Here is a 24,616-nt window from a genome sequence, read left to right on the forward strand (position 1 = left end):
CCATGATCATCGATTTCTGCAATAACAGATCTGATACCTGAAGAAGGATGTCATTGGAATATACTTCCAAGTGAAGTAATAACTGCAACAATTTAAGGTAAATTTAGACAGGTGCCTATTCTCTGTAAATTTTTACCTCTATTTCCCTGCATGGCATTAAAGCACAATCGATTTTTTTTTTTTTTTTTTTTTTTTTTCCAAATAAATCGAATTGAATGGAGCTGAAGTGTTATACGGTCTCTTCTTTGAATGATAGGGTTAAGGATTAGGGCTGGGATTAGGGTTCTATGATCTCTAACCGCACATTATTTCGAAACCAATTAGGAGAAGTGTTTTTCTTGCTTGCTTTTGTATCATGTAGATTACGTACAATATGGAATCTAGATCGCATAAACAAAGTAGATTCAGGAGACATAGATAAAGCAGCACCAGGGTTATTGTCTATGAATACCTGAAATACTTTTTCTAAGAATATTGAAAAAAAAAATAACAACGGATATATAAGCAACATTATCATTGTGTATGCAGTGGTCGTATACGCAGTGGTGGTGTGGTCTGTTAGCAGAACCTTTTAAAGAAGCATACTAAAAAAAAAAAATGAAAAAAAAGAAAACGAAACAGAAATATATTTGGCAGGAACTATCTTTGCAATGTCACCGTCAGCAAAACAACGCATGCGCAGATGGTTTCATCGAACACCGTTTTTTAACGGAACTACAAATTTATATTTCAACGCGTGTAAGTTTGTTATTTTTATGCAAGAATTTCTAAATGTAGTAACTTTACTTCGTTAGAAAACGTAAAGGTTATAAGTCCATCAAAACTCGATAATTGCATATTTTAAATAAAAACGAATTTCGGCGGACCTGAACGAAAATCATCCCCCCCCCCTAATTTTAACCGGTGTTCAACATTTGGTATTTTTTTTTACGACCTAACCGAGCGTAGTATAACCCCCCCCCCATGTTAAGAACGGCTTTCGGAATAAACACCTCCAACCCCGAAAAGTATACTATATACTAAAACATACTATAAAAATTATAGGTGCGGGATTCTCGTTCAGGTCTGTCCGAATTGCAACAGTCGTAAACTTTTAAAATCTTGCTTATTCAGATTTTTCTTAAAAAATAAGGTTAATTAATAAGTTAATTGTAAATAAATATGCAATTTATTGGGAAGAATGTTTATTTCCACCGAAACATTCTAGCTTGTAATTGTTTTATTTATACTTGTCGTATTGTCGTAATTAATCATGATGTTATATATATATATATATATATATATATATATATATATATATATATATATATATATAGTACTAGTGCAGAGAGTGATCCGATCCAGACGTAAATAATAACGTTATTATTTAAAAAGCCGTTCTTCACATGGGGAGGGGAGGGTGTTTTGTACCTATTCTATACTTCAACTTTACAATTGAATAAAAAAACATCATAAAACTTTAATTAAACTTGGAAATACGATTTAAAAAATAGCGCGGATCACTCTCTGCACTAGCACCATATATATATATATATATATATATATATATATATATATATATATATATATATAATCTGTATGGTGTGGTGTGGCACTGGGTGTGCGTGTGCGTATCCGTAACGGAATTCCAAAAATCACATAAATTGATCAAATAGTTTCAAACCCGTTTCAGGAAAAACAAATATATAACCAATAAATGTTAGCAAAGGTAAGATAAGTTACTTTTCTACCTAACTGGATATGTTTTTAGTGTTTTTATTTAATGTAACATGTTTATTCACCTCGAAAAACGTACAGTGTTTACCGATGTATTGGAAAGTTTAAAATGGCACCCGACTCTCTCATTGACACGGTAAGTTTGGGAAAAGGAATTAAAAATAAAAAAAATAGACAAAATACTGTTAGAAACTCGCTCAATATATGTTACCGTTACATAGACTGACATGTATTCGGTGGGGTTTTAACAGTATTTTGTCTATTTTTATTTTTAACTCCTTTTCCCAAACTTACCGTGTCAAAGAGAAAGTCGGGCGCCATTTTGAATTTTCCAATACATCGGCAAACACTGTATGTTTTTTCGAGCTGAATAAATATGTTACATTAAATAAAAACACTAAAAACATATCCAGTTAGGTAGAAAAGTAACTTATCTTGCCTTTGCTAACATTTATTTGTTATATATTTGTTTTTTGACAACTTTTTCGAATCCATGTGTACAGTAAACCCGATTTTTTTAATTGGTATTTGGATCTGTTTTGAACGAATATCAAATTTAAAATTGTCGCCAAAATGTAGTTTTTATGATATTAAGGCCCATCTAATTATCCAATGTATTCCGTATAATTTTTATTGGTCGGCATGTTTGTTTTCGCTTGCGTGCATTTAATTTTGGCGTGTACAAATACGTCACAAATGAGGAGATAGAACAAAATCAATTGTTTTTGACAAATACCAACTGTATTTCATTAAAAATAATGGGTTTGGGGTTTGTACTGTACACATAGATTCGAAAAAGTTGTCAAAAAACAAATATATAACAAACAAATGTTATCAAAGGCAAGATAAGTTACTTTTCTACCTAACTGGATATGTTTTCAGTGTTTTTATTTAATGTAACATGTTTATTCAGCTCGAAAAACATACTGTTTACCGATGTATTGGAAAATTCAAAATGGCACCCGACTCTCTCTTTAACACGGTAAGTTTGGGAAAAGGTGCTATAAATATAAAACTAGACAAAATACTGTTAGAAACTCGCTCAATATATGTTACCGTTACATAGACTGACATATATTCGGTGGATTTTTAACAGTATTTTGTCTAGTTTATTATTTATAACACCTTTTCCCAAACTTACCGTGTTAAAGAGAAAGTCGGGCGCCATTTTGAATTTTCCAATACATCGGTAAACACTATGTTTTTCGAGCTGAATAAACATCTTACATTTAATAAAAACACGAAAAATATATCCAGTTTGGAAGAAAAGTAACTTATCTTACCTTTGATAACATTTATTTGTTATATATTTGTTTTTTGACAACTTTTTGAATCTATGTGTACAGTAATACAAGCCCCAACCTCCATCTTAGAATTAGAAGCGAAACTGCCAAGAACGGTAACTCTGTTTTGACTTCAACGAGTTAACTTCATTGGCAAAATTTACTTTCATCAGTAAAATAACATTAAAATAGTCTTTCATGTGTGTGCACGAGTTTTATGAGATTGCTAATATCGTTTTTTTTTTTTCTTTTGTTGTTTCTAGAATTTTAGAGTAAGGTTCTCCTCTTTGAGGCAAATAATAACCATGGCGCATTATAAAGGAGCGGCTTCTGAGGCTGGTCGAGCGTTGAATTTGATGAAGAAACGGCAGAAAGAACACCAAGAATTGGAAGCCAAGAAGAAAAAGATTGAAGATGAATTAAAGATTGGAAGCATCCAGAACAAATTTGCTGCACATTACGATGCCGTCGAACAGCAACTCAAGTCTAATACAATCGGTGAGTTGATTTTCAGGCATAGATAATTCATGAACAAAACAAAAGTGTTATTATTAAAATCACTTTTATTTGAAAAATAAAATAGAAAAGTGCAACAAGTTATGTAAAAAAACAAGAAAATATTGCATCTAAATACTGTTTGAATGTTTATCCAAGTAAACTTTGAATCTAAAATTGTTAGGCAACATCACAACTTCGCCTTTTGGCTAGGAACATAATGTAGTATCTGTTCTGATATTGCACTTCACCTTTTCTGTCCTCCATCAGTGGAGGAGAAATCCTTCTAGACTGAGGCAATTTAAATTTTTTTCTTATCCAGAGTGCCTTTTTTCGGGAACTGGAACCCCCCCCCCAAAAAAAAAAAAAAAACTGACCTTGTGTCTAACTCTGCCCTTGTGGGGAGGCAAGTAAATATAGAACATCACAGCTTCCTCTGGCAGATTATTCCAGGGAGCAGAAACACAGACAAAAAATGCTGCCTTTCTTTTGTTTGAGGCAAAAGTAACGGCAGTACGTCTTTTATTGGTGACTGCAAAATTTTCAACTTTGTTTTAGGGAGAAAAACCCTTCTAAAGGTAAAATTATATTCCTGTTGATAGTATTCCCAAATGGTCACCCATTTAGGACTGACCCGCTTTAAATTGCTTAACTTCAGTGATCCAACAAGAACCGGTGTGTTGAAATACTCATACTTATGCTGTTGAAAAAATTGCACATTTGATTTTGCATAGTGAGAGTGCATATCAGAGTGTGTATATATCGGGGACACATAATACAGAATATGATAATGACATTTATATATCTGCGCACACGGCAACAATGATGACAATTACTTGTTGTTCATATTATTAATAGAAGCTTATATATAGGTGAAGAGAGAGATGTGAAATACAGTTTCTTTTTTCATTCAGAGGGTCAGATTCACATTATTTATGATGATGAAGGGAGGGGACAGACAGTTAACACTTTGGAAGGAGTGTTACACAAAGTTCATTCACAAGATGATAGACAAAAATCATATTACTTTTCATTTTTCAAAGATGACAAATGAAGACAAATTTGGAAGTATTACACAATATCAAAATAATAATCTCAGGTTTGTTTTACTGTACACATAGATTCGAAAAATTTGTCAAAAATCAAATATATAACAAATAAATGTTATCAAAGGCAAGATAAGTTACTCTTTTACCTATCTGCAAAAGTTTTTAGTGGTTTTACTCACTTTAAAACGTGTAATCTGTTCGAAAATCATACAGTGTTTATCGATATATTTGAAAACAAAATGGCAGTGTGCTCGCTGTTGAATACGGTAAGTTTGGGAAGATGAGTTCAAAGTAAATAATTATACAAAATACTGTTAGAAACTCACTCAATATATGCTACCGTGACATAGGCGGACATATATTAGGTGGGTTTCTAACAGCATTTTGTGTAATTATTTAGTTTGAACTCATTTTCCCAAACTTACCGTATTCAACAGCGAGCACACTGCCATTTTGCTTTTTCAAATATATCGATAAACACTGTATGATTTTCAAACCGATTACACGTTTTAAAGTGAGTAAAACCACTAAAAACTTTTGCAGATAGGTAGAAGAGTAACTTATCTTGCCTTCGATAACATTTATTTCTTATATATTTGATTTCTGACCACTTTTTTGAATCTATATGTACAGTAAAACAAATCCATAATCTGTCTCTTCTCTACTACTATATAAAAAGAACTTTGTCTGTGTGTGTGTTTGTTCCCTATGGATTCAGAAATGGCTGGGCTGTTTTTGTTTTTTTGGAAATTTCATGCAAAGGTACTTAGTGTTTCTGGGAGTGTTCTTACATAGGTTGTGTATCAGAATGCATTGAATAAGTATTAAAAATCGATAATCAAAAAAATCCAATTAAAGAAGAAAGTTTGATTTTTAAAAGTTATATGCAACCTAACATCACAAGTGCATTTGAAAAGTTTTATCACCGCACAAGCAGAAAAGACCCAGCCAATAAAATCAATTGTACATTCTTTGATAAGACAGGGACGTGTTTGAAATGAAGTTTTTTTGTTTTGTTTTTAAAGCACAATTAAACCATGGTACTTGAGTTTCGCAGTTGAAAATTCAATTCAAAATATTATACAAAAATAATTTTATAAAATCAACAGTAAATTCTCTACAATGCAATATAGACTTCAATGTATTGTGAACTAAGTTACTGCGAGGAGGCATGTGAAGCTTCCTCCTGGTACACTGCGGGTGGGTGGGGTGGGGTCCCTAACTAAAGTAGGTAATCAATCGATTTGATTAAAAAAAGGGCAACTTCACCGATTTCAATGACAATAAAAATATGACAGTGTGGAACATTTGTTGATCCTCATTCAATCCCGGACAATGTTTGATCTCCCTGCTAACAATTAATAAATAGAATTTTTAGCCACTTAAAATTGAGCAAAAGTTATAGCCTGTTGACTTCTAATGATTGCTTTATGCCAAACTTCTAGAGTAAATGTGGTATTGTGGTGACTAATCCCTTTTAATCCCTAACTGTGCATCAATTGGATATCATAGTACTCTGTTTTTTTTTTTTTTACAAAGAAGTGACCATTTATCAAGACTCAGAGGCCACTCGAGGATAAGGGTTAATTAGTATACAGTGGTCAAGGGGAACATATATTAATCATTAGTAGTGGAAATTTGGTAAATTGGATTACTTAAGGTGACGGTTCATCAAGAATTTGTTCACGTTGGACTTGAAGACAACCATATTGTAGTCAGTTGGAAAGCAAGAAAGCAGAAGAGAGTTCCACAGGCTTGCAGTTCTAAGAAAGAAGCTTTGTTCATGGAATCTATGTTTAGGTTTAGGCGCACAGTTCGCTGCATCTTATAAAAAAAAGAACAAATAGACAAAGAGAAATGTAATATACATAATAAAATCTGAAAGTATATATCACCAAATACATTTGCATTTTTCATGCTTTTAAACTTTCAACTGTGATGCATCATAAGAAATTTGCTTGAAACAAGTCCAAATTAGGAATGTTCAAATTTAGAAGGATCCAAATAGAACTTTAAAATTTACCACAATTATTTGTTTATCTTCCTTTCTTTTTTAGGTTTGGTGACCCTTGATGAAATGAAAGCAAAACAAGAAGATGTGGTGAAGCAGAGAGAACGGCAATTAGCAAAAAAAGATGCGGAAGCTCGGATTTATGCAAAGCAACAGGAAGAGAAACGACGGAAAGAAAAGATGAAGGTTGTTTATTTATTTTGGGCATCTCTTAGTGAAAAAAAAAAATGGAATATATATATCTATAAAAGTGAGAATGTGTGTGTGTGTGAGTATAACTCTGAACCTATATACTCAGTGAATTTTTAATTTACAGACTTGAAATTTAGTATATAGGCTATTCAGACACGGAGAAAATTTTTTAATCGGTTTTCATCTAGAAAAACAGGGTTGTTAAGGAGTCAAAATTTAAAAATTGGTACTTGGAGGTCATCAGATTTTTATCTGTTTTTCAACTGTTTCACGACTACACATGCACGAATCATTCATAAAACAGCTTCCTTATGTTAAAAATAATAGGTTTGAAAACACTTTTTAAAAATTGTAGTAAGATGTATGGGAACTAAAGCCGCTTTTTCAGGACTGCCAGTAACCACTGCAAGAAAGTAATAAAGAACGCAAGAGAGTTGTATGCTCAGTCTGTTAAGTCCAAAGTAGCTGAGCAGCGGCTTGGTTCCCACCAGTTTTGGCAAATAACAAACAGAATCCTGAATAGAAGCGTGTGCTCTATCCCAACTATCATAAATGGACCTGCGGTAATCTCGTCAGCATCAGACAAAGCCAAACTCTTTGCCAAGAACTTTGCAGCTAATTCTACCCTTTGCGACCAAGGCCACCAACCCCCAATATTTCCTCCTGTATCAGAAAACACGCTATGTGATATACATATATCTGTACATGATGTTGCCAAGCTAATCAAAAACTTTGATTCCAGTAAAGCAACCGGCCCTGACGGTATTCCAATTATAGTACTCAAAAAACTTCAACCAGAACTAGCGCCCATACTTACAAAACTGTTTAAACGTTGTCTTAAGGAGAATAGCTTCCCATCACGCTGGAAAATCTCATCAGTATGCCCTGTATTTAAGAATTCAGGTGATCGCTCATCCTCCTCTCAGTACAGGCCAATAAGTCTCCTGTGCGTCATGAGTAAGTTGCTGGAATCTGTGTTAAATGGAGAAGTAATCAACCATCTTAGCAAAAATAACCTTCTTAGTGACACACAATATGGTTTCCGTTTTACTAGATCTACAGCAGATGTGCTTACAGTTATATCTCATAGGATTAGCGAATCTCTTGACAGAGGCAACCTTTCTAGGGCAATTAACATATCTAAGGCCTTTGATAGGGTATGGCATGAAGGTTTACTTCACAAGATCTCTAGCTATGATATAGCTGGAAATGTCTTCTCAATTATTAAATCATTTCTTTCTGACAGGTTCATAAGAGTAGTAGTTGATGGGCAAAAATCAGAAGCTCACAGTATTAATGCTGGAGTCCCTCAGGGGTCCATCCTGGGCCCAACTCTTTTCCTAATCTCCATTAATGATCTTCCAAATCACATCCTTACATCATTTGTAGACATTTATGCTGATGACACTACCATCTATGGTAGCACATCTAAGTCAGTAAACGACCAAGTTCTCTCCGATTCTCTTTCCTCTGATCTTGAGCACGTGGTACAATGGGGAAAGGAGTGGCTGGTTACTTTTAATGCATCTAAAACCAAGCTTCTCTCTTTACATCATCAACATTCTGATCCATATCTGGCATCAGTTGAAATGAATGGCTCTCATCTTGAGGAGGCCTCAAGTTTTCACAAGCTTCTGGGCTTGACCTTTACTCCTGATCTTAAATGGAACAGGTACATCAAATCTGTTGCCAAGGCCACTGGAGAAATGGTGGGATCCTTCTATCGATCCAGTAGATATCTCACTGCTGATGCAATTTTCTATCTATATAAGAGCCAGGTACGTCCAAGGATGGAATACTGTTGCCACATCTGGACAGGAGCTGCTAGAAAGAACTTGTTCTGCCTTGATAGAGTTCAAAATAGACTTCGTAGCCTCGTAGGAGATATCCTTTTCTCTTCCCTGCAACCTCTATCTCACAGAAGAGATGTTGCGAGTTTGTCTCTACTGTATCGTTATTTTCATGGAAAGTGTTTGACTGAGCTTTAGTCTATGGTCCCCCACTCACCAAACTTTCACAAGAAACACTCGTCTAGCTGAAAACAATATCAATAATTCCCCCCACTCTTTATCTGTGCCTAAACCTAAACGTAGATTCCATGAACAAAGCTTCTTTTTTAGAACTGCACGCCTGTGGAATTGTCCTCCGTTTTCCTGCTTTCCAGCTGAGTACAATATAGTTGTCTTCAAGTCTAACGTAAACAAGTTCCTAATGAGCCGTTCCACTTGTTAACAAATTTACCGAATTTCCATTACTAACGATTACTATATTGTCCAATTTCTACTGTACACTCTTTAACCCTTATCCTCGAGTGGCCGCTGGGCCTTAATAAGTAGTGATGCTTATGTAAAAAAAAAAAAAAGCCGACCTAATTGTTATCATACTTGACTCACTGTCTTTGGGTTTTGGTTTTGATTTCAGCTCAAGTACTTTTTCTTTTTTTACTTACGAGAAGTGAACTGTTTAGAAAACATAATACTAACGTGCACATGTCTCAGTTTGTTTCCATTTTTATTTTAGTTAAAAGAAATTTAACATTACGTTTAATCTGGTAAATCTGCTAATATATATATATATATATATATATATATATATATATATATATATATATATATATATATATATATATATGTATGTATGTATATATATACTTTTTTGTGACCAAGAGCGAAGAACCGCTTGAAATATAAAAAATAAAATATTAAATACAAAAAATAACATCGTTTTCATGCTTCAAAAAAACCTCATAATCTTGAAATCACTATATGTATATATATATATATATATATATATATATATATATATATATATATATATATATATATATATATAGGAGACAGAAATTCTGATGTAAAAAACCTGCAGTCTACTGTGGCAGTCATCTGCTCCAACAAAGGTTAGCAGTAATACCAAAAAGTGTGGTTGGTTCTATACAAAGCTTTCACCACTATAAACAAATCATCTCTGTGGATGTAGTTGTTGTGGCAGAACCTCATACTTGAAATCAACGTGTGAGTCCATCATACATATATCTATATCTATCTATATATCTATAAAAGTGAAAATGTCTGTCTGTCTGTGTACATTTCCTTAACAATAACTCTATCAATTTTCAGTCTACAGACTCGAAATTTGATATTCAGGGTACTGAGATTTGGGGAAATCTTTGTAATCCGTTTTCAGCCAGAAATTTGGCTGTTAAGAGGTCAAAGTTCAATGACCTGACCTTTGAGAACTCTACTAAACTCCTCCGCCAATTTTGGGTATAAACACTTGAAATTTTAGATATAGGTTCCTTGGACATGGATCTAACTTAATAACTTGATTTGAGTCTAAAACAATAAATGTTAAGGGGTCATGATAGGGGTTAAAGTTTAAAAAAATTTGACCTCTGCGTTCTCTACCAAATTACTCAGACAGTTTCTGGTCTAAACATTTGAAATTTTACATAAAGGTTATTCAGAGATAGGGCAAGCTTTTTAATCGGTTTGGGTCGAAAATTTGAGCTACCAATATATAAATGTATTTATGTTTGCATGTCTGCCTAAAACTTTTGGCAGAAGCGATGGATTTTCACAAGACCAGTATCGTTTTGAAGCTTGACCCTTCAGACGACAAATACTGAAAAATTGGCTAAAAACATTAATTTCTTCACCCTCAACTGGGCACTTTTCAACAGAGAGGGGTCTCTTTTTTCACCGATATTTTTGAAAGTCATCCCCTCTTTTCGATTGTCTAGCCTTAATTTAAACCTACGTCACTTCCAGTTTGGCAGTGGTCGTAACAGCAACGACGTCATGTTTTTCCCCGTTCTTTTCTTCCTTCGCGGTATGGGTTCGAGCCTGCCTTCCTACTACCACTTTTTTTTTGTTTTCTTTTTTTTGCTCAACACACACCTCCAAACACCCAGGCAACGCCGAGCACCCATGCTAGTATCTATAAAAGTGAAAATGTCTGTGTGTGTGTGTGTGTGTGTGTACATTTCCCTACACAATAACTCAATTTTCGGTCTACAGACTCAAAATTTGACATACAGTGTATTGAGATTTGAGAAAATCTTTTTAACTGGGTTTCAGCCAGAAATTTTGCTGTTAAGGGGTCAAGTCAATGATTTGACCTTTGAGAACTCTACCAAACTCCTCCGCCAATTTTGGGTCTAAACATTTGAAATTTTAGATATAGGTTGCTTGGACATGGATCTAACTTTATAATTTGATTTGAGCCCAAAACAATAAATGTTATGGGGTCAAAGTTCAAAAAAGTTGATCTCTGCGGTCTCTAACAAATAACCCAGCCAATTTTTGGTCTAAACATTTGAAATTTTACATAAAAGGTATTCAGACATAGGGCAAGCTTTTTGGTCATTTTGTTTTGCTGAAAATTTGTCTTCCAAGGAGTCAAACTTCAAAAGATTTGACCTTTGCAGTCTCTAGCAAACTATTAAGCCAATTTTGGGTCTAAACATTTGAAATTTTACATAAAGGGTATTCAGACATGTAGCAAGCTTTTTAATCAGTTTTTGGGTGAAAAATTGGCTGCCAAGAGGTCAGAGTTGAAAGAGTTGACCTTTGCAGACTCTACCAAACTCCTTTGCCAATTTTGGGTCTAAACACTTGAAATGTTAGATGTAGGTTACTTAGACATGGGTCAAACATTTTAATTTGATTTGAGCCCAAAACAATAAATGTTAAGGAGTCAAAATTGGGTTCAAAGTTAAAAAACATTTGACGTCTGCGGTCTCTACCAACTTTTCTCTATGGTAGTTAAGGAAGCCTATTATGTAGAAAGGCATTACATATTCACACTTTTTAATATATACATATGCACATAAAGTTATGAACAGTACATAGGGCCCGAGCAAAGCCAGGCGGAACTGCTAGTATTTATATACATATATATATGTGTGCGTGTGTGTTTCCCCCCATTTTTTTTTTTTTTTTCATTTTAATTAAGTGTAAGTTCTTAGAAATTAAAGGGCCCCTTTCTTTTGATCTCTATATGAGATACATAGATATCCAAGTGTTTCATTAAAGTTTTCCTTCAAACATTGAGTTAGTGAAGAACATTAATTTTCCTCTCCCCAATCGACCATTTAAATATGTTATAGTATATCTTTCTTAAGGTCTCTTGGTTATATTGGATTCCAGGACAAGAATTCATCTAGTCTGGTGGAGTGTCCAGCTTAGTGCTGTTACTTGAGATAACATCACTTAGAGAAGGTGCATCATTTCTCGTAAAAGCCAGCATGTAACCATACTTTGGGTATCTTATTTGGGCTGCGAATACTATGTCATTTGGAATATTTGATCAAGGTTTATCTGTAGGGGAATGCATGCTCATATCAGGTTGTTCTGACAAACCCCTAACAGCTATTAAAATTGTATGTGTTACTATTTTATCTATATAAATATATTATAAAGTAATCAATAATCTATATGCATATATATTTTTTCAGTATTTATTTCAGTTATGTTCAATACATGGGGACTCAAAATCCCTCTAAAACGATGGACTTAACATTCATTGACTAAGGGAATAAATAGCAGGAAGTATAACAAAACCAACAAATCTGATTGGTTATTTAGAATAAAAGTAATCACAAAACATAAATATGCACAATTAGCATGATGATTTCACCTGGGAATGAAACATAAACCTTTCTGTTTAGCTTACTTGCCACAAATATTTATTAGCTGGTTGGATGACTGCGTCCCTTGTCGAGACGAAGTAGGTTCATTTCACAGTCAGATTTCAGCGCAGTTTGCTTGATCTGTGTTCGTTAATAGAAATTCTTGTGTGCAGTGCGTTTGCTCAGTTGGTAGAGTGCTTGCCTCGCATGCATGAAGCTCGGGTTTCAAATCCTGAGTTTGAATGTGTCTAACTGATGAGCCCTAATGAGGGCGAAACTCGAGTCTTGGACTTCTGGTTCTGTTGACTGTCATGGCTCTTGTGGGCTGCGACGTTGTTTGGCTGTGAAATTTATGATATATTTTTATGCTATTATATATATATATATTTTGTATATTTTTTAGAGGGAATTAGACCTGGAGTCTAAAGAGCAGAGTTTATTTTAATGTATTAGTAAATGTATAATACTTTTAAAAGAAAACAGTGCCCATTGTACTTTAGATATATGATAAGCTCAATAGATATAGGTATCCTAGAGCTATATTAATATTGAGTAAAACGATTCATAATTTGAGTTGATTTTTTGTTTTTCCTTTTGAAACTGATTTTTAATTCACAATTATGAATCGTTTTACTCTCTCTCTCTCTCTCTCTCTCTCTATATATATATATATATATATATATATATATATATATATATATATATATATATATATAATGTCATAGAGAGGCTGTCTCACTACATTGCAACTCTTCAGTATGGTTAAATGAGTAAGTGCTTCAAGCTGAGATTAAGAGAAGAGCAAATCTTAACGTTTATATATGCATTATTAGCAATATTATATTAGTCAAGTCTTGCATTCGTTTGAATTGTTGAGGGACCGCTTTCCTCTTTAATCAGTGAAAAAATATATAGAAATCTTTGTATTTGCCAAAATTCCAATTTCTTCAAATAATGCGGTGACTGGCTTTTAAGGAGTTTCTTTCAGCTGGATTCTCATCCTAGAAACATTGCCAGAGTTCTTAACAGCAAATTAGCAACAACAATTTAACAATTAACGTGGCTGCTAGTGCAGTGTCCTTATATAGGTTTCTGCATGGAATTTTCTTGATTATTCTTGATTGTTCATAAAACGTTCTAAATAGAATATTTTAATATTCTATTCATTTTTTAATAACACAGCCCATGTCACCAGTGATCTTGGTATAGTTCTAGATTTCGGATTTTGCTACAATACCCTGTGTCTGTGTGTGTATATATTGTTTGATATTAATGCAGTGTGTGGATATATATATATATATATATATATATATATATATATATATATATATATATATAGGATTGTTGAATTTTTATTTATTTTTTTATTAGCGATTAATTTCTTTTCTCTTTTACTTCGCTCCTTGAGCATTTATAAGAAAGGAGTTATTTGCCCTTTGTTTACATTTTTCTTCGCCCACATTTTTAGGACGTATTTACTTTTTTTATTTTATTTAAATATTAATTATTAATTAATAATTACTATGTGCATAAAAGTAAGTCATCTATAAATTCTTTTATGCACATAATAATTATTAATTAATAATTAATACTAAATATTTAAATATATATATATATATATATATATATATATATACACACACACACTGCATTAATATCAAATGATATAGATAGGTAGAGGACTGCATCAACAGACAGGTATTTTCTGATGGAATCATTTTTTCATCAACCTTAGCTGGATATCCGTCTTTCATTTTAGATTGGGAATGAAAGTCAATTAAAAGAGTTTATCAGAACAAGAGAGGAGAAAGTCATTTATTTTGACTGAGTATTAGTGGTGAAAGGAAGAGAAACTTAATTTTCGAAGGTGTTAAAAGTAACAATCACCCCCCCCCCCTGCTACACACCACACATGTTCTAGAAAAGAGGAGAAAGAATCAATAAGATCTTCATCACTAATATCATAGACAGTTGTCGTCTTTAATTTTTGCAGGTTTTCGGTTTTCCATGCAATTTTGATATTTCAACTGGTCTTTAGCGAACAAATCATGTTTACAAAGATTTTTTTTTTTTGTAAATTTTACTTGATTTCATTTTCCGTAGATTCCAATCGATTTCATTTTCCGTAGATTCCAATCGATTTCATTTTCCGTATCGATTTCATTTTCCGTAGATTCCAATCGATTTCATTTTCCGTATCGATTTCATTTTCCGTAGATTCTAATCGATTTCATTTTCCATAGATTTCAATCAATTTCATTTCCCATATTGATTTTATTTTCCATAGATTCCAATCGATTTCATTTTCCGTAAATGCTAATCGATTTCATTTTCCGTAGATTTTAATTTCATTTCTTATTAGTTAAAAGTGTTGATATCTCATTTTTGCTTTTTTCTAGAGAGCCGCCCTGTCATTCGATCCAGATGAAGGAGATGACGACCTGGAAAGTGAAGATGAAGAGATTGACGAATTGCCGGAGATTGACGAAATGACGGGTAAGGTGAAGAAGAGGCGACTGGGCAAAAATCCTGATGTCGACACAAGCTTCTTGCCTGATCGTGACCGAGAGGAAGAGGAGAACAAAATGCGGTAAGTTTGCCATCATTGCTAATCAGCAAATGTTTTGGATGCTTCAATGTTTTCGATCTGCATAACAGATTCTTGTACGCATTCACACAAACTTTTCCTCACTGTCCAACAAGGAATTTTGATTTTCTTATTAGTACATGTACAATGCTTTTCTTTTTTTAAAGTTTTTAATATTTTTTTGAAAAATCTATGTTACAGTATTTTTGACATGAAAAAAGGCGTATGATTAAAGAAAATTGGGAGTTTCTACTTATAGACACTGGTGATAGGAAGTAATCAATCAAATAAAGCCACGTTCTGCTATCAACCAATCAGAAATTGGAATTGTTCTATAAAAATATTGGATTTTTAGAATTCCCGCACATAATTTTTTCATGTAAACATGAGGAAGATCTTTTGCTTTTCGCCAGCAAAATTTTAAAGTCTGAGACTTATACAGAACAGCTACCCACCAAAATTTCATTTTCATCTCCAGGATTTTTACAGATTAACTACCTATCAAAAACTTTTCTGACATTAAACGTGGCTTTCAATTTTAAAAATCTATGCCTTACTATATCAAGTAAACACCAAATCCTTAGAAATTTTCAAAAGGTATTTGTGAATATATATTTTTTTGGTTTAGTCAAAGAATCAATTAAATTTTTTTTTTTTTTTAGTTGTTGTTTTCTCAACAGCACAAGTTGGTGGATCATAGGATGTATAGCAGTTATCCTCAAGTCATAAACCACAAAGAAGAGTATCTTAGCGTTAAGGAAAATAATCCAGGATAAGAAATTTGGTTCGATAACATTTATGAGCAGATAACACCAGTGCTGCATAAGCATCACCTCCTAACATGAACTGGAAAAAATACATGAGGACATTACGAAGGCTGCTGCAAAGAAGGTGGGTTCCCTCTGTCGAGCTAGCAGACTACTCGCACTTGAGAGTATCCTGTATCTTTACAAGGCCACCATTCGTCCATGCATGGAGTATTGTTGCCACATCTGGGCTGGTGCATCTACCACTAGGCTCTCCCTCTTGGATAGGGTCCAAAAAAAGGTTTGGGATCTAATAAAACCCACTTTGTCAACTAAGCTCCAACCCCTGTCTTATCGCCACAATGTTGCATCTCTGTGCCTGTTTTACAAATATTTTAATGGAATGTGCTCTGATGAACTCGTTGCACTCGTGTCCCCTCAGCGTACATACCCCGACAAATCTGCTTAGCAACAAAATCTCACCCCTTCACAGTTGAGGTCCCTAAATGCCAGAAAGCTTTCTGCTCTAATAGTTTCTTCCTGCGAATAGCTGGACTTTGGAATTCCCTTCCTGCTACCTGCTTCTCTGAGTTCTGATATACAGAAATTTAAATGTAATGTAAACCAACATCGTATTAATCTTTACTAGGCAGGGTTCCAAATAGTAGCCCCTTACGTCCAAGTAGCGATATGTCTTGTTAGGGATGAACGTGAGTAAAAAGAAACAAAAAAAACAGAGGGAAACCACCATTTCAGAAAAGCAGCCAAGAAAAAAGGGCTGAAAATGCAAATTGCTTCCTCCTGATGATGGTGTAGTGTTGGGTTCGAAAGTGGAGCCGTTAGCTACAAAGCACAAAAAATGTGTTGTGTAATAGAAATCTGCATTACCGAATCAAGAAGGTTTGTTTAGATTAAACTAAAAGAATACCTGTCTCAGGACAGGAAAATTTTTAATTCCTTGAACAGAATGGCATTGCATCACTTTTATGTCCTCTTACAAAGATAACAATTTATGATATGATGCTACTAAACTGTATGTCTAGAATCCTTATTCCGATTTTCATCAAAATCCATTACATGATTTTGATTCTAAAAAAATGTCTAAAATTTAAGTGCAGGACCTATCAGGTTGGCGACTCTTTTTTGAACCCTGTTCAGGAGTAAGAGACTAGTAGCAGATGCACCAACCCAAATGTGACAACAATGCTCCATACATGGGCGAATGGTGGTCTTGTAGAGGTACAGGATACTTTCAGGGGTAACTAACTTTCTAGCATGGTAGAGAGAGCCTACCTTCTTTGCAGCAGCCTTGGCAATGCTCTCAGTGTATCTGTTCCAACTCATGTTTCCTGTGAACATTAAGCCAAGGAGTTTGACAATACTTGACAGTATTGAATGTGACCATCCATTTTTGTCTCCATTCCACTACAGATTGGAGGTCTTCCTCTAGTGTTTCTGCCATTGCCTTAAATATGTGTTTGTTCGTTTTTCCTTCGTGTCTGTTATAGAGCATGGTATCATCAGTAAATATACCCGTTTCATCAGGGAGGTCATTTATGAATATTAGGAATAATAAAGGTCCAAGGATCAACCCAAGGTACACCTGCATTTATATCATATTGTTTAGATGTATGATCATTGAGAACAACCTGGATTCTTCTCTTATTTAAGAAGGATTTGATTATGTTAAGTATTCATCCAGTGATACCGTATGATCTGAGATAATCGTTGTGCCATACCCTGTCAAAAGCTTTAGTATATATCTAGGACTACTGCTCTCCCCTCCCCTGCTTTGTCCAGTGTATGGTATATAAGTTTGGAGATTACAGTTAGAATATCTGCTGTAGAATGGGCTTGCCTAATTCTATATTGTTTACACAAAGAGCACCAAACAACCTGTTACTACTTTGTCAACAGCTTTCTCTAGATACACAAAAGCAAAATACAGGTTCTTCTTCTTTGGGCATAAAATCAAATTTCATTTCATTTCATCTTTGCTCAACTAACTTTTTATTTGCTGTTCAATTATTCTCTCAATCATTTTTAGGACCTGATCCATCAACTTTAAGCCTACTCTTTTTTTTATGATCAGATCTGTCAAGTCTGTGATCATCTCAATGGTTGTTTCACTCATAAGTTCTCCTGTCTCGCCTTTCTTCATCTTACATGCAGTTTCCTTCTTTCTCAATTCTTATAGTTAGACCAGATACTGTTTGAGCAACTTCTAGATTTCCATGATTCCATAAAAACTCAATATTCAACAATTTATTATAGTGACATTTTAAAACATTCCTCTAGTCATGTTCATTTGTTGCTAACAGTCCATTGTCATTTCAAATGCATTCCTCTCCAACAATATCGTTATTTGTCTTTGCAATCTGTTTAGATATCCTGAATACTTTTGGTCATCTCTTCATAATGTGTGTGTGTGTGTGTGTGTATATATATATATATATATATATATATATATATATCTTCATAGTATATGGAAATCTGACTTCTTCATTTTCACTTTTCTTTGATGCACTTCTCAGTTTTCTTATTCTGCCACCATGTCATCCTATGGTTGGAGGGCCTTTCTAAACACCTGCAAATTTAATCTATCTCCAACAGTGTACCTTTCAGCATCTATGACACTTGTGGACTTGATAACCAAACATTCCACCATTTGATCTATAAACTTTCATTTCACATATTCTTCATCCAACTTTTACATCTTTCTCCTTACCAATGAGCTTTCTTCAGTATAAAATTGCAAATGACTGGTTTCTACTGTGTCACAGTTTCTTCACCAAGTATTACTTTCACATCAGTAAAGGGCTTTCTGTCTCTTTTCCTAACAAACAATTAATCTGCTTGAGTTTCTGCCGTAGCAGATTCATACATGACAAAATGGTTTTTCCTTTTTGCTAAGATTAGTATTAGCAACCAATATGGCTATTACAAGACCAAATTCTAAAATATTTTTTTCCTTCTGTATTCCTATCACCATATCCATTTCTTCCACACACACTTTCAAAATCACCAGATGTCTTTCTTAGAGTATCATTCAAATTTCCTGCCAAAGCAAATACTTCCTTCTCATCAACAGCAAGTACTTCCTTACTAGTTACTGTAATGTCAGTCATCAAACTCATCTTTTGCAATTCCACTTAAAATTACATTGTGGTGCATGAACAGATATGCAAGCCGTGAAAACGTTCTCACCAACCATCAACTTCATCAACATGATTTGCTTACTAACACGATTAACATCAAACACTTTATTTACTCATTTGTCTGCAATAAAAATACCAACATCACTTGTTACCGTTTCCTTTCTCAACTTTTAGCCTTTAACCCTTCATCTAACAGCTTCTCATACGATATCTTCCTCAATAGCTGAATCTGATACTGCTTCTGCAACTTCCAGATTTTCAGTTCCTTGAAAACTTAGTATTCAAAAATTTCTCATAGCAGCATATCCAAATATCCTTGTCCTTTTCATTTATTTCTAACACTGCATTGTTATTTCGAATGCACTTCCCTCCAATGTCTGTATTTGCCATCTTTTTAGCTATTTTGAACACTATGTTTATTTTTTAATCAGTTTATAGTAAATCCATCTTTCTCGAGCTCCTTCTTGACTTTAGATATTGTCCTTCTCTTTGCCTTCAGATACACATTCTTATTCACTAAATCTTTTATCCACCGACTCCTTCATTTCCACTTTTCTTCCAAAAGGGAAACTTCTAAACTTTCTCAACTTGAAACTATTACTTCCTCATCTCTAAAGAGCTTTCTGATACTTTGCCAGGCATAAAACCAAACTGCGTTTTATCTATGCATATCTGAATTCTTATTTGTTTTTATGAACTGATTTGTCTAGTTTGTGATTATCTCAATGCCTGTTTCAACTTTTAGCCTTTAAGCCTTCATTTAATAGTTTCTCATACCATATATTTCTCAATTCTTATAGCGGGATCTGATACTGCTTCTGCAACTTCCAGATTTTCACAGTTCCTTGAAAACTTAATATTTAACAATTTCTCAGAGCAGCATATCCAAATATCCTTCTTGTCTTTTTCATTTGTTTCTAACACACTGCATTGTTATTTCGAATGCACTTCCTCCGATGTCCATATTACACGATTAACTTCAACCACTTTATTTATCTATCATACCTGCCAGTATCGTATATCTTTATAAAACTGCTATTCACCCATGCATCGAGTATTGCTGCCACATCTGCTGTGGTGCACCAGCCACTAGCGTCTCCCTTTTGAACATGGTACAAAAAAGAATTTCTGACCTAATAGGTCCCACACTGTCTGTTAAGCTCGAACACCTGTTGCATCACCAAAGAGTTTTAAAACGATTGTCACATCTCAGTTTTACAAGTACTTCTGCAGAATGTGCTCTGATGAATTTACTGCACTCTTACCCCTGCAACAAACGAAAATACCTTCAATCCACCTCTTCATTTATGAGGTCTCCTAAACGCCAAAGATATCTTAGCCTTTATATCTCAGCTTCCTTTGACTGTTTGCCTTTGGAATTCCCTCCCTGCTTCCTCAACCGTATCCATGAGCAGAAATTTAGATGTAACATGAATATACATCTTGCTACTCAGCTCCCCCCCAATAAGGTTGCTCCTATAAATCTGTATTTCATCACAGCAGGCTCTTAGATTTCTGTAGCAATATGCCTTATTTTTTACCCATCATTCTGTAATAACAAATACCAACACTTCCTATTACTTTTTCAATCCAATACAACCTATAATCCTGCATTCTTTCGCCACAATCTTTCTAGTAAGCTTGTTGACACAACAGATGTCTACACAAAAGCGCAAAACATCTCACCAAACGTTCCATACAAGTTGCCAATATTTAAACTACATCACTTGAAATACAATCAATATTCTTATTCATTTATTCAATTTGTTGTTTTTTTTTTTCTTCCCAGAGAACAGCTTCGTCAAGAATGGGTTGCCAAGCAGGAAAAAATAAAAAATGAAGAAATTGAGATCACGTACAGCTACTGGGATGGTTCAGGTCATCGGCGCCAAGTGAAGATGCGTAAGGGGAACAGCATTCAACAGTTCTTGCAACGTTGTCTGGAGAATCTACGTAAAGAGTTTAATGATCTCAAGTCCATCACAGTCGATCAGTTGATGTACGTAAAAGAGGACCTGATCATCCCGCATCATTATACGTTCTACGATTTTATTGTGACAAAAGCAAGAGGCAAGAGTGGTCCGCTGTTCAATTTTGACGTTCACGACGACATTCGTCTGATAAACGATGCCACTGTCGAAAAGGATGAATCTCACGCGGGCAAAGTGTGTTTGAGAAGTTGGTATGAACGAAATAAGCACATCTTCCCCGCTTGTCGGTGGGAACCGTACGATCCTGAGAAGAAATGGGATCAGTACACCGTGTCGGATAAGAATGCAGCAAGAATTACAGTCAAATAAATTGTCGTGAATCATGTATAAGAAAACAATTTCTCAAAATTATAACAGAACTCAAATCAAGACAGTAGATCTTGGACAAATAGAGCTTTATCAATAATAAAAACTTAATTTTACTGCAGTTTCACAGCCTGTCTAATTGTCAGAAGTGTTAGAATTATATTTAAACATATTTGAATAAAATTGTAATACGATTAATGATTGGACTAGTACTGAAACTGCAGTAAAATGTTAAGCTAAGTACAATTCATTATCTATTAGATAAAGGGCAAATGTCTGTGTGTATGTTTGTATGTCCAGCTAAAAGTCAAAAAATACTAACCAATGCCCCATAAAATTTATATATTCTTGATTGCCATTGCGTTGGATGAATAATATCTAAAATTAAAAAAAAAACTGATTAATTTCTTGGGGTAGAAATGTCGCAGAATCTGCTAGGGTGGGAGGGGGTAAAATTTAATTGTATCTCGATGGTATCTTTTGTTTGTGCGTACATTTCTTTACACTTCCCTTGAAAACGTTGGAAATGAATATATTTATTAGAAAGAAAAAAAAACAGTATTTTGTTGTATTATTTTATACAAGGAAATCTACTCAACATTGCCCAGAATAGGAAGTTGTCTATAGTAATCAAAAGTGCTCAATATTCTAAGTAGTGCTGTAACATAGCGGGGTGTGTACAGCACCAAAACATACTGTATAGCAGTCTATATAACTTGTATCTAAAACAGGAGTATATCTATAGACCACAGTTTCTGTTGAAATGGCTGTATCATATACGGACCGTATCATCTAGTATGTACATACATACATATCTCTGTGATGTATGTATAATCTTACCTCTTAACTGTATGTATGAAATATATACTTCTGTTTGTCTTCTATGTGAGTTTACACATATTTAAGTTCTATGTGAGTGCGTAGAATTAGTAAAATTTGTAAATTTTGTCAACAGTTATTCCTCGCGATATCTCTTGGAGAGCATCCCACAACTCATCTTTGCTCTTAAATTGGCATCCACTTGCATAGAGGCATCGCTTCATGATACTCAAAAGGTTCTCAATCGGGTTCAAATCTGGTGAATTTGCAGGCCACTTCATCTTCCATAAGCCAGAGAACCCCAGTTGTTGCAAATACTCTTTGCTTTTGTTTGCTGCATGCGAAAGAAGCATTATCCTGCATAAAAATAATAGTTCTTCTGAACATCAACATTTGCTCTCCAGCCAAAGTGGTTCAAAGTGTTCTTTCAGAAAAGCTATGTAAGTATTTGACGCCATTTTTACGCCTTCTGGGACTTTCCATGTGCCAGCTAAAGTACTGCCGATAATCCCAGCCCAAATCATTATCCCACCACCACCTTGTTGGCGTCTTAAATGCTGATAAAGATGTCGTCCATCTAGAACCCATCCTTTGCTCCAGCCATCTGAGCCATCAGGAGTGACACGCACTTCATTCGTAAACAAAACTTTGGAAAAATCCGTTTTCATGTTGTCCTCTGCCCATTTCAATCGGTTTTGTATGTGATGTTGCTTTAATGAAGGTTTTATCACAGGTTAAACAGACTTTGCCACTTTTTTCAGAAGGTGACATCGAGTACTTTTTGAGACATTCTTCAATCTGGCTTGGTTAAAAATTTCTCGACTTGTCTGCCCAGGGTTCTTAACAACTTCACGTTTAATTTGGAGTAAAGAACGGCATGAAACAACTTTAGATTTACTTTCATCAGCTCTCTTACGTACCTTTGTAGGGTCCTTGACAAAGTTTTTTCACAGTTTGATGGTACCTTCCTATCATTTTCGATAGTTTGAGGGTAGTTTTACCTTTCGCTAGCTGTTCTGTAATAGTACTCTTTTCAGAACTACTCAAACCACTTTTACGACCCCTTTTATTGATGAAACAAACTGCCTTGTTAATAATTTGACACACCTCAAATATTGTGGATTCAGCAATTACAATGGCAAGTTGTTTACATTGCGCAGAACAGTACGAAATTTTCGCAGTATGCACAGCTCAGCATTGCCAACGTTTCCGAAGCCTTTGATACGAAACTACTGGTAAGTTTCTGAAACTGGTAGAAAAATGTTATCTCGTTAATAATTTGACAGGCAGTGTATATATTGCACTTCTATATTATACAAATGGAAGAAATATTGCATTTCAAGTATAACAAATGGTACCTACGTAATTGTCATGTCGAAAATAGTAACATATCCAAAAATTACAAAAAATGATAAAGTAAAAAAATAATTATAAATAAATAAAAATGTTTTCGATAAAGTTTATATGGGAAAAAATTTTGTCCGAAATTTTGGATTGCGTTCATCATGTGATATAAGCAACAGAACTTAATTATCTCCACTGTCATCTGTTCTTTTATTGTTTTTTTTTAGTAAGCATAATATAGTGATTTTGCTTCCTTTCACAAATAATTGTTTGTTTTTTTTTCTTAATTTTTGGATTTGTTACTATTTGAGACCTGGCAATTATGTAGGTATCTTTTTTTTTTTTTTTTTACTTGAAATTCAATATTTTTCGTTTGTATAATATAGAAGCACCATATATATATATATATATATATATATATATATCTGTGGAAATATTCTTTGTTCACTTATATTTCCTTTTTATATATACCAATCCTTATTTAAGAAGCTCAATGTGATTACAGAGCATATAATGAATGAATGATAAATCTATATTCCAAATTTCATGATGTTGACCATCTTACAATTTATTCTTTTAATCCAGTTGAATTGTAAGTGTCAACTGTAATTTGAAATATAGACTTTTGTCATTCATTCTTATATATATATATATATATATATATATATATATATATATATATATATACACACACACACACATCCCATAGGTCACAAGTGTTCTGTAATTTTGCATTTTCCTTAACTGTTTTTACGCCTGTATTTATGATATTTTTCCTTTAAAATCCTGTGTTCTTCAGTAGCAGTTAATTGTTTTTTTCTTCTCTGAAATATTCGATTACTTAAAGGTGTTTTACATCGGTTTGTTTAATTATTAACAGTATTAACATTTTATAAATAAAATGGTGTAAAATTCAATATAATTAATTGCATCACATCGTCTCCATAGAGACTCACTTTTGTGATTGGTTGATCATTAAACAAGCGACTCTCCATAGTTTTCTTTAAATACTGAACAAACTTTTGGGAGGACCTCGTTTCTTTTCAAATGTGACAAACCCTAATATAACAATAATAAATTTGGATTATCTTTACTACAGCTTCACAGGACATCAAAAGAGGATGAATAAAAATTTTATAGAAGAGTAACATTTATAGCGAGATACATTTCTTCCACTGCTATTAGTGTGGTCTGTGGATCAGCACTGGATGTTAGTTACTGGGATTTCAGTTTTGAATCTTGTTAGTCAGAGATTAAACATATCTGGGAAATATATATAATGCGATGTGT

General features: G+C 34.0%; 1 protein-coding gene across 1 annotated transcript; it reads left to right on the plus strand.

The window, feature by feature from the left end:
* Window positions 1-549: 549 nt before the first annotated feature.
* Window positions 550-22,832, plus strand: LOC145243973 (protein FAM50A-like). Its single transcript, XM_080107108.1, has 5 exons — window positions 550-738; window positions 3,263-3,497; window positions 6,601-6,740; window positions 14,775-14,965; window positions 20,656-22,832. Exons 1-5 carry the CDS (start codon window positions 598-600, stop codon window positions 21,164-21,166), a joined length of 1,218 nt encoding a protein of 405 aa, XP_079963234.1. The 5' UTR covers window positions 550-597; the 3' UTR covers window positions 21,167-22,832.
* The last annotated feature ends 1,784 nt before the right edge of the window (window positions 22,833-24,616 follow it).

This window comes from Euprymna scolopes, chromosome 22 (genome assembly GCF_053919585.1).
Source record: "Euprymna scolopes isolate OS-2025 chromosome 22, ASM5391958v1, whole genome shotgun sequence".
Lineage (NCBI taxonomy): Eukaryota > Metazoa > Mollusca > Cephalopoda > Sepiida > Sepiolidae > Euprymna > Euprymna scolopes.

Excerpts from the sequence above, each read along its gene's own strand:
- LOC145243973 (XM_080107108.1), top strand. The coding sequence starts at position 598 with ATGAAAAAAAAGAAAACGAAACAGAAATATATTTGGCAGGAACTATCT. Across the intron at positions 739-3,262 it reads AAATTTATATTTCAACGCGT|AATTTTAGAGTAAGGTTCTC; the intron begins GTAAGTTTGTTA and ends TGTTGTTTCTAG. Across the intron at positions 3,498-6,600 it reads ACTCAAGTCTAATACAATCG|GTTTGGTGACCCTTGATGAA; the intron begins GTGAGTTGATTT and ends TTTCTTTTTTAG.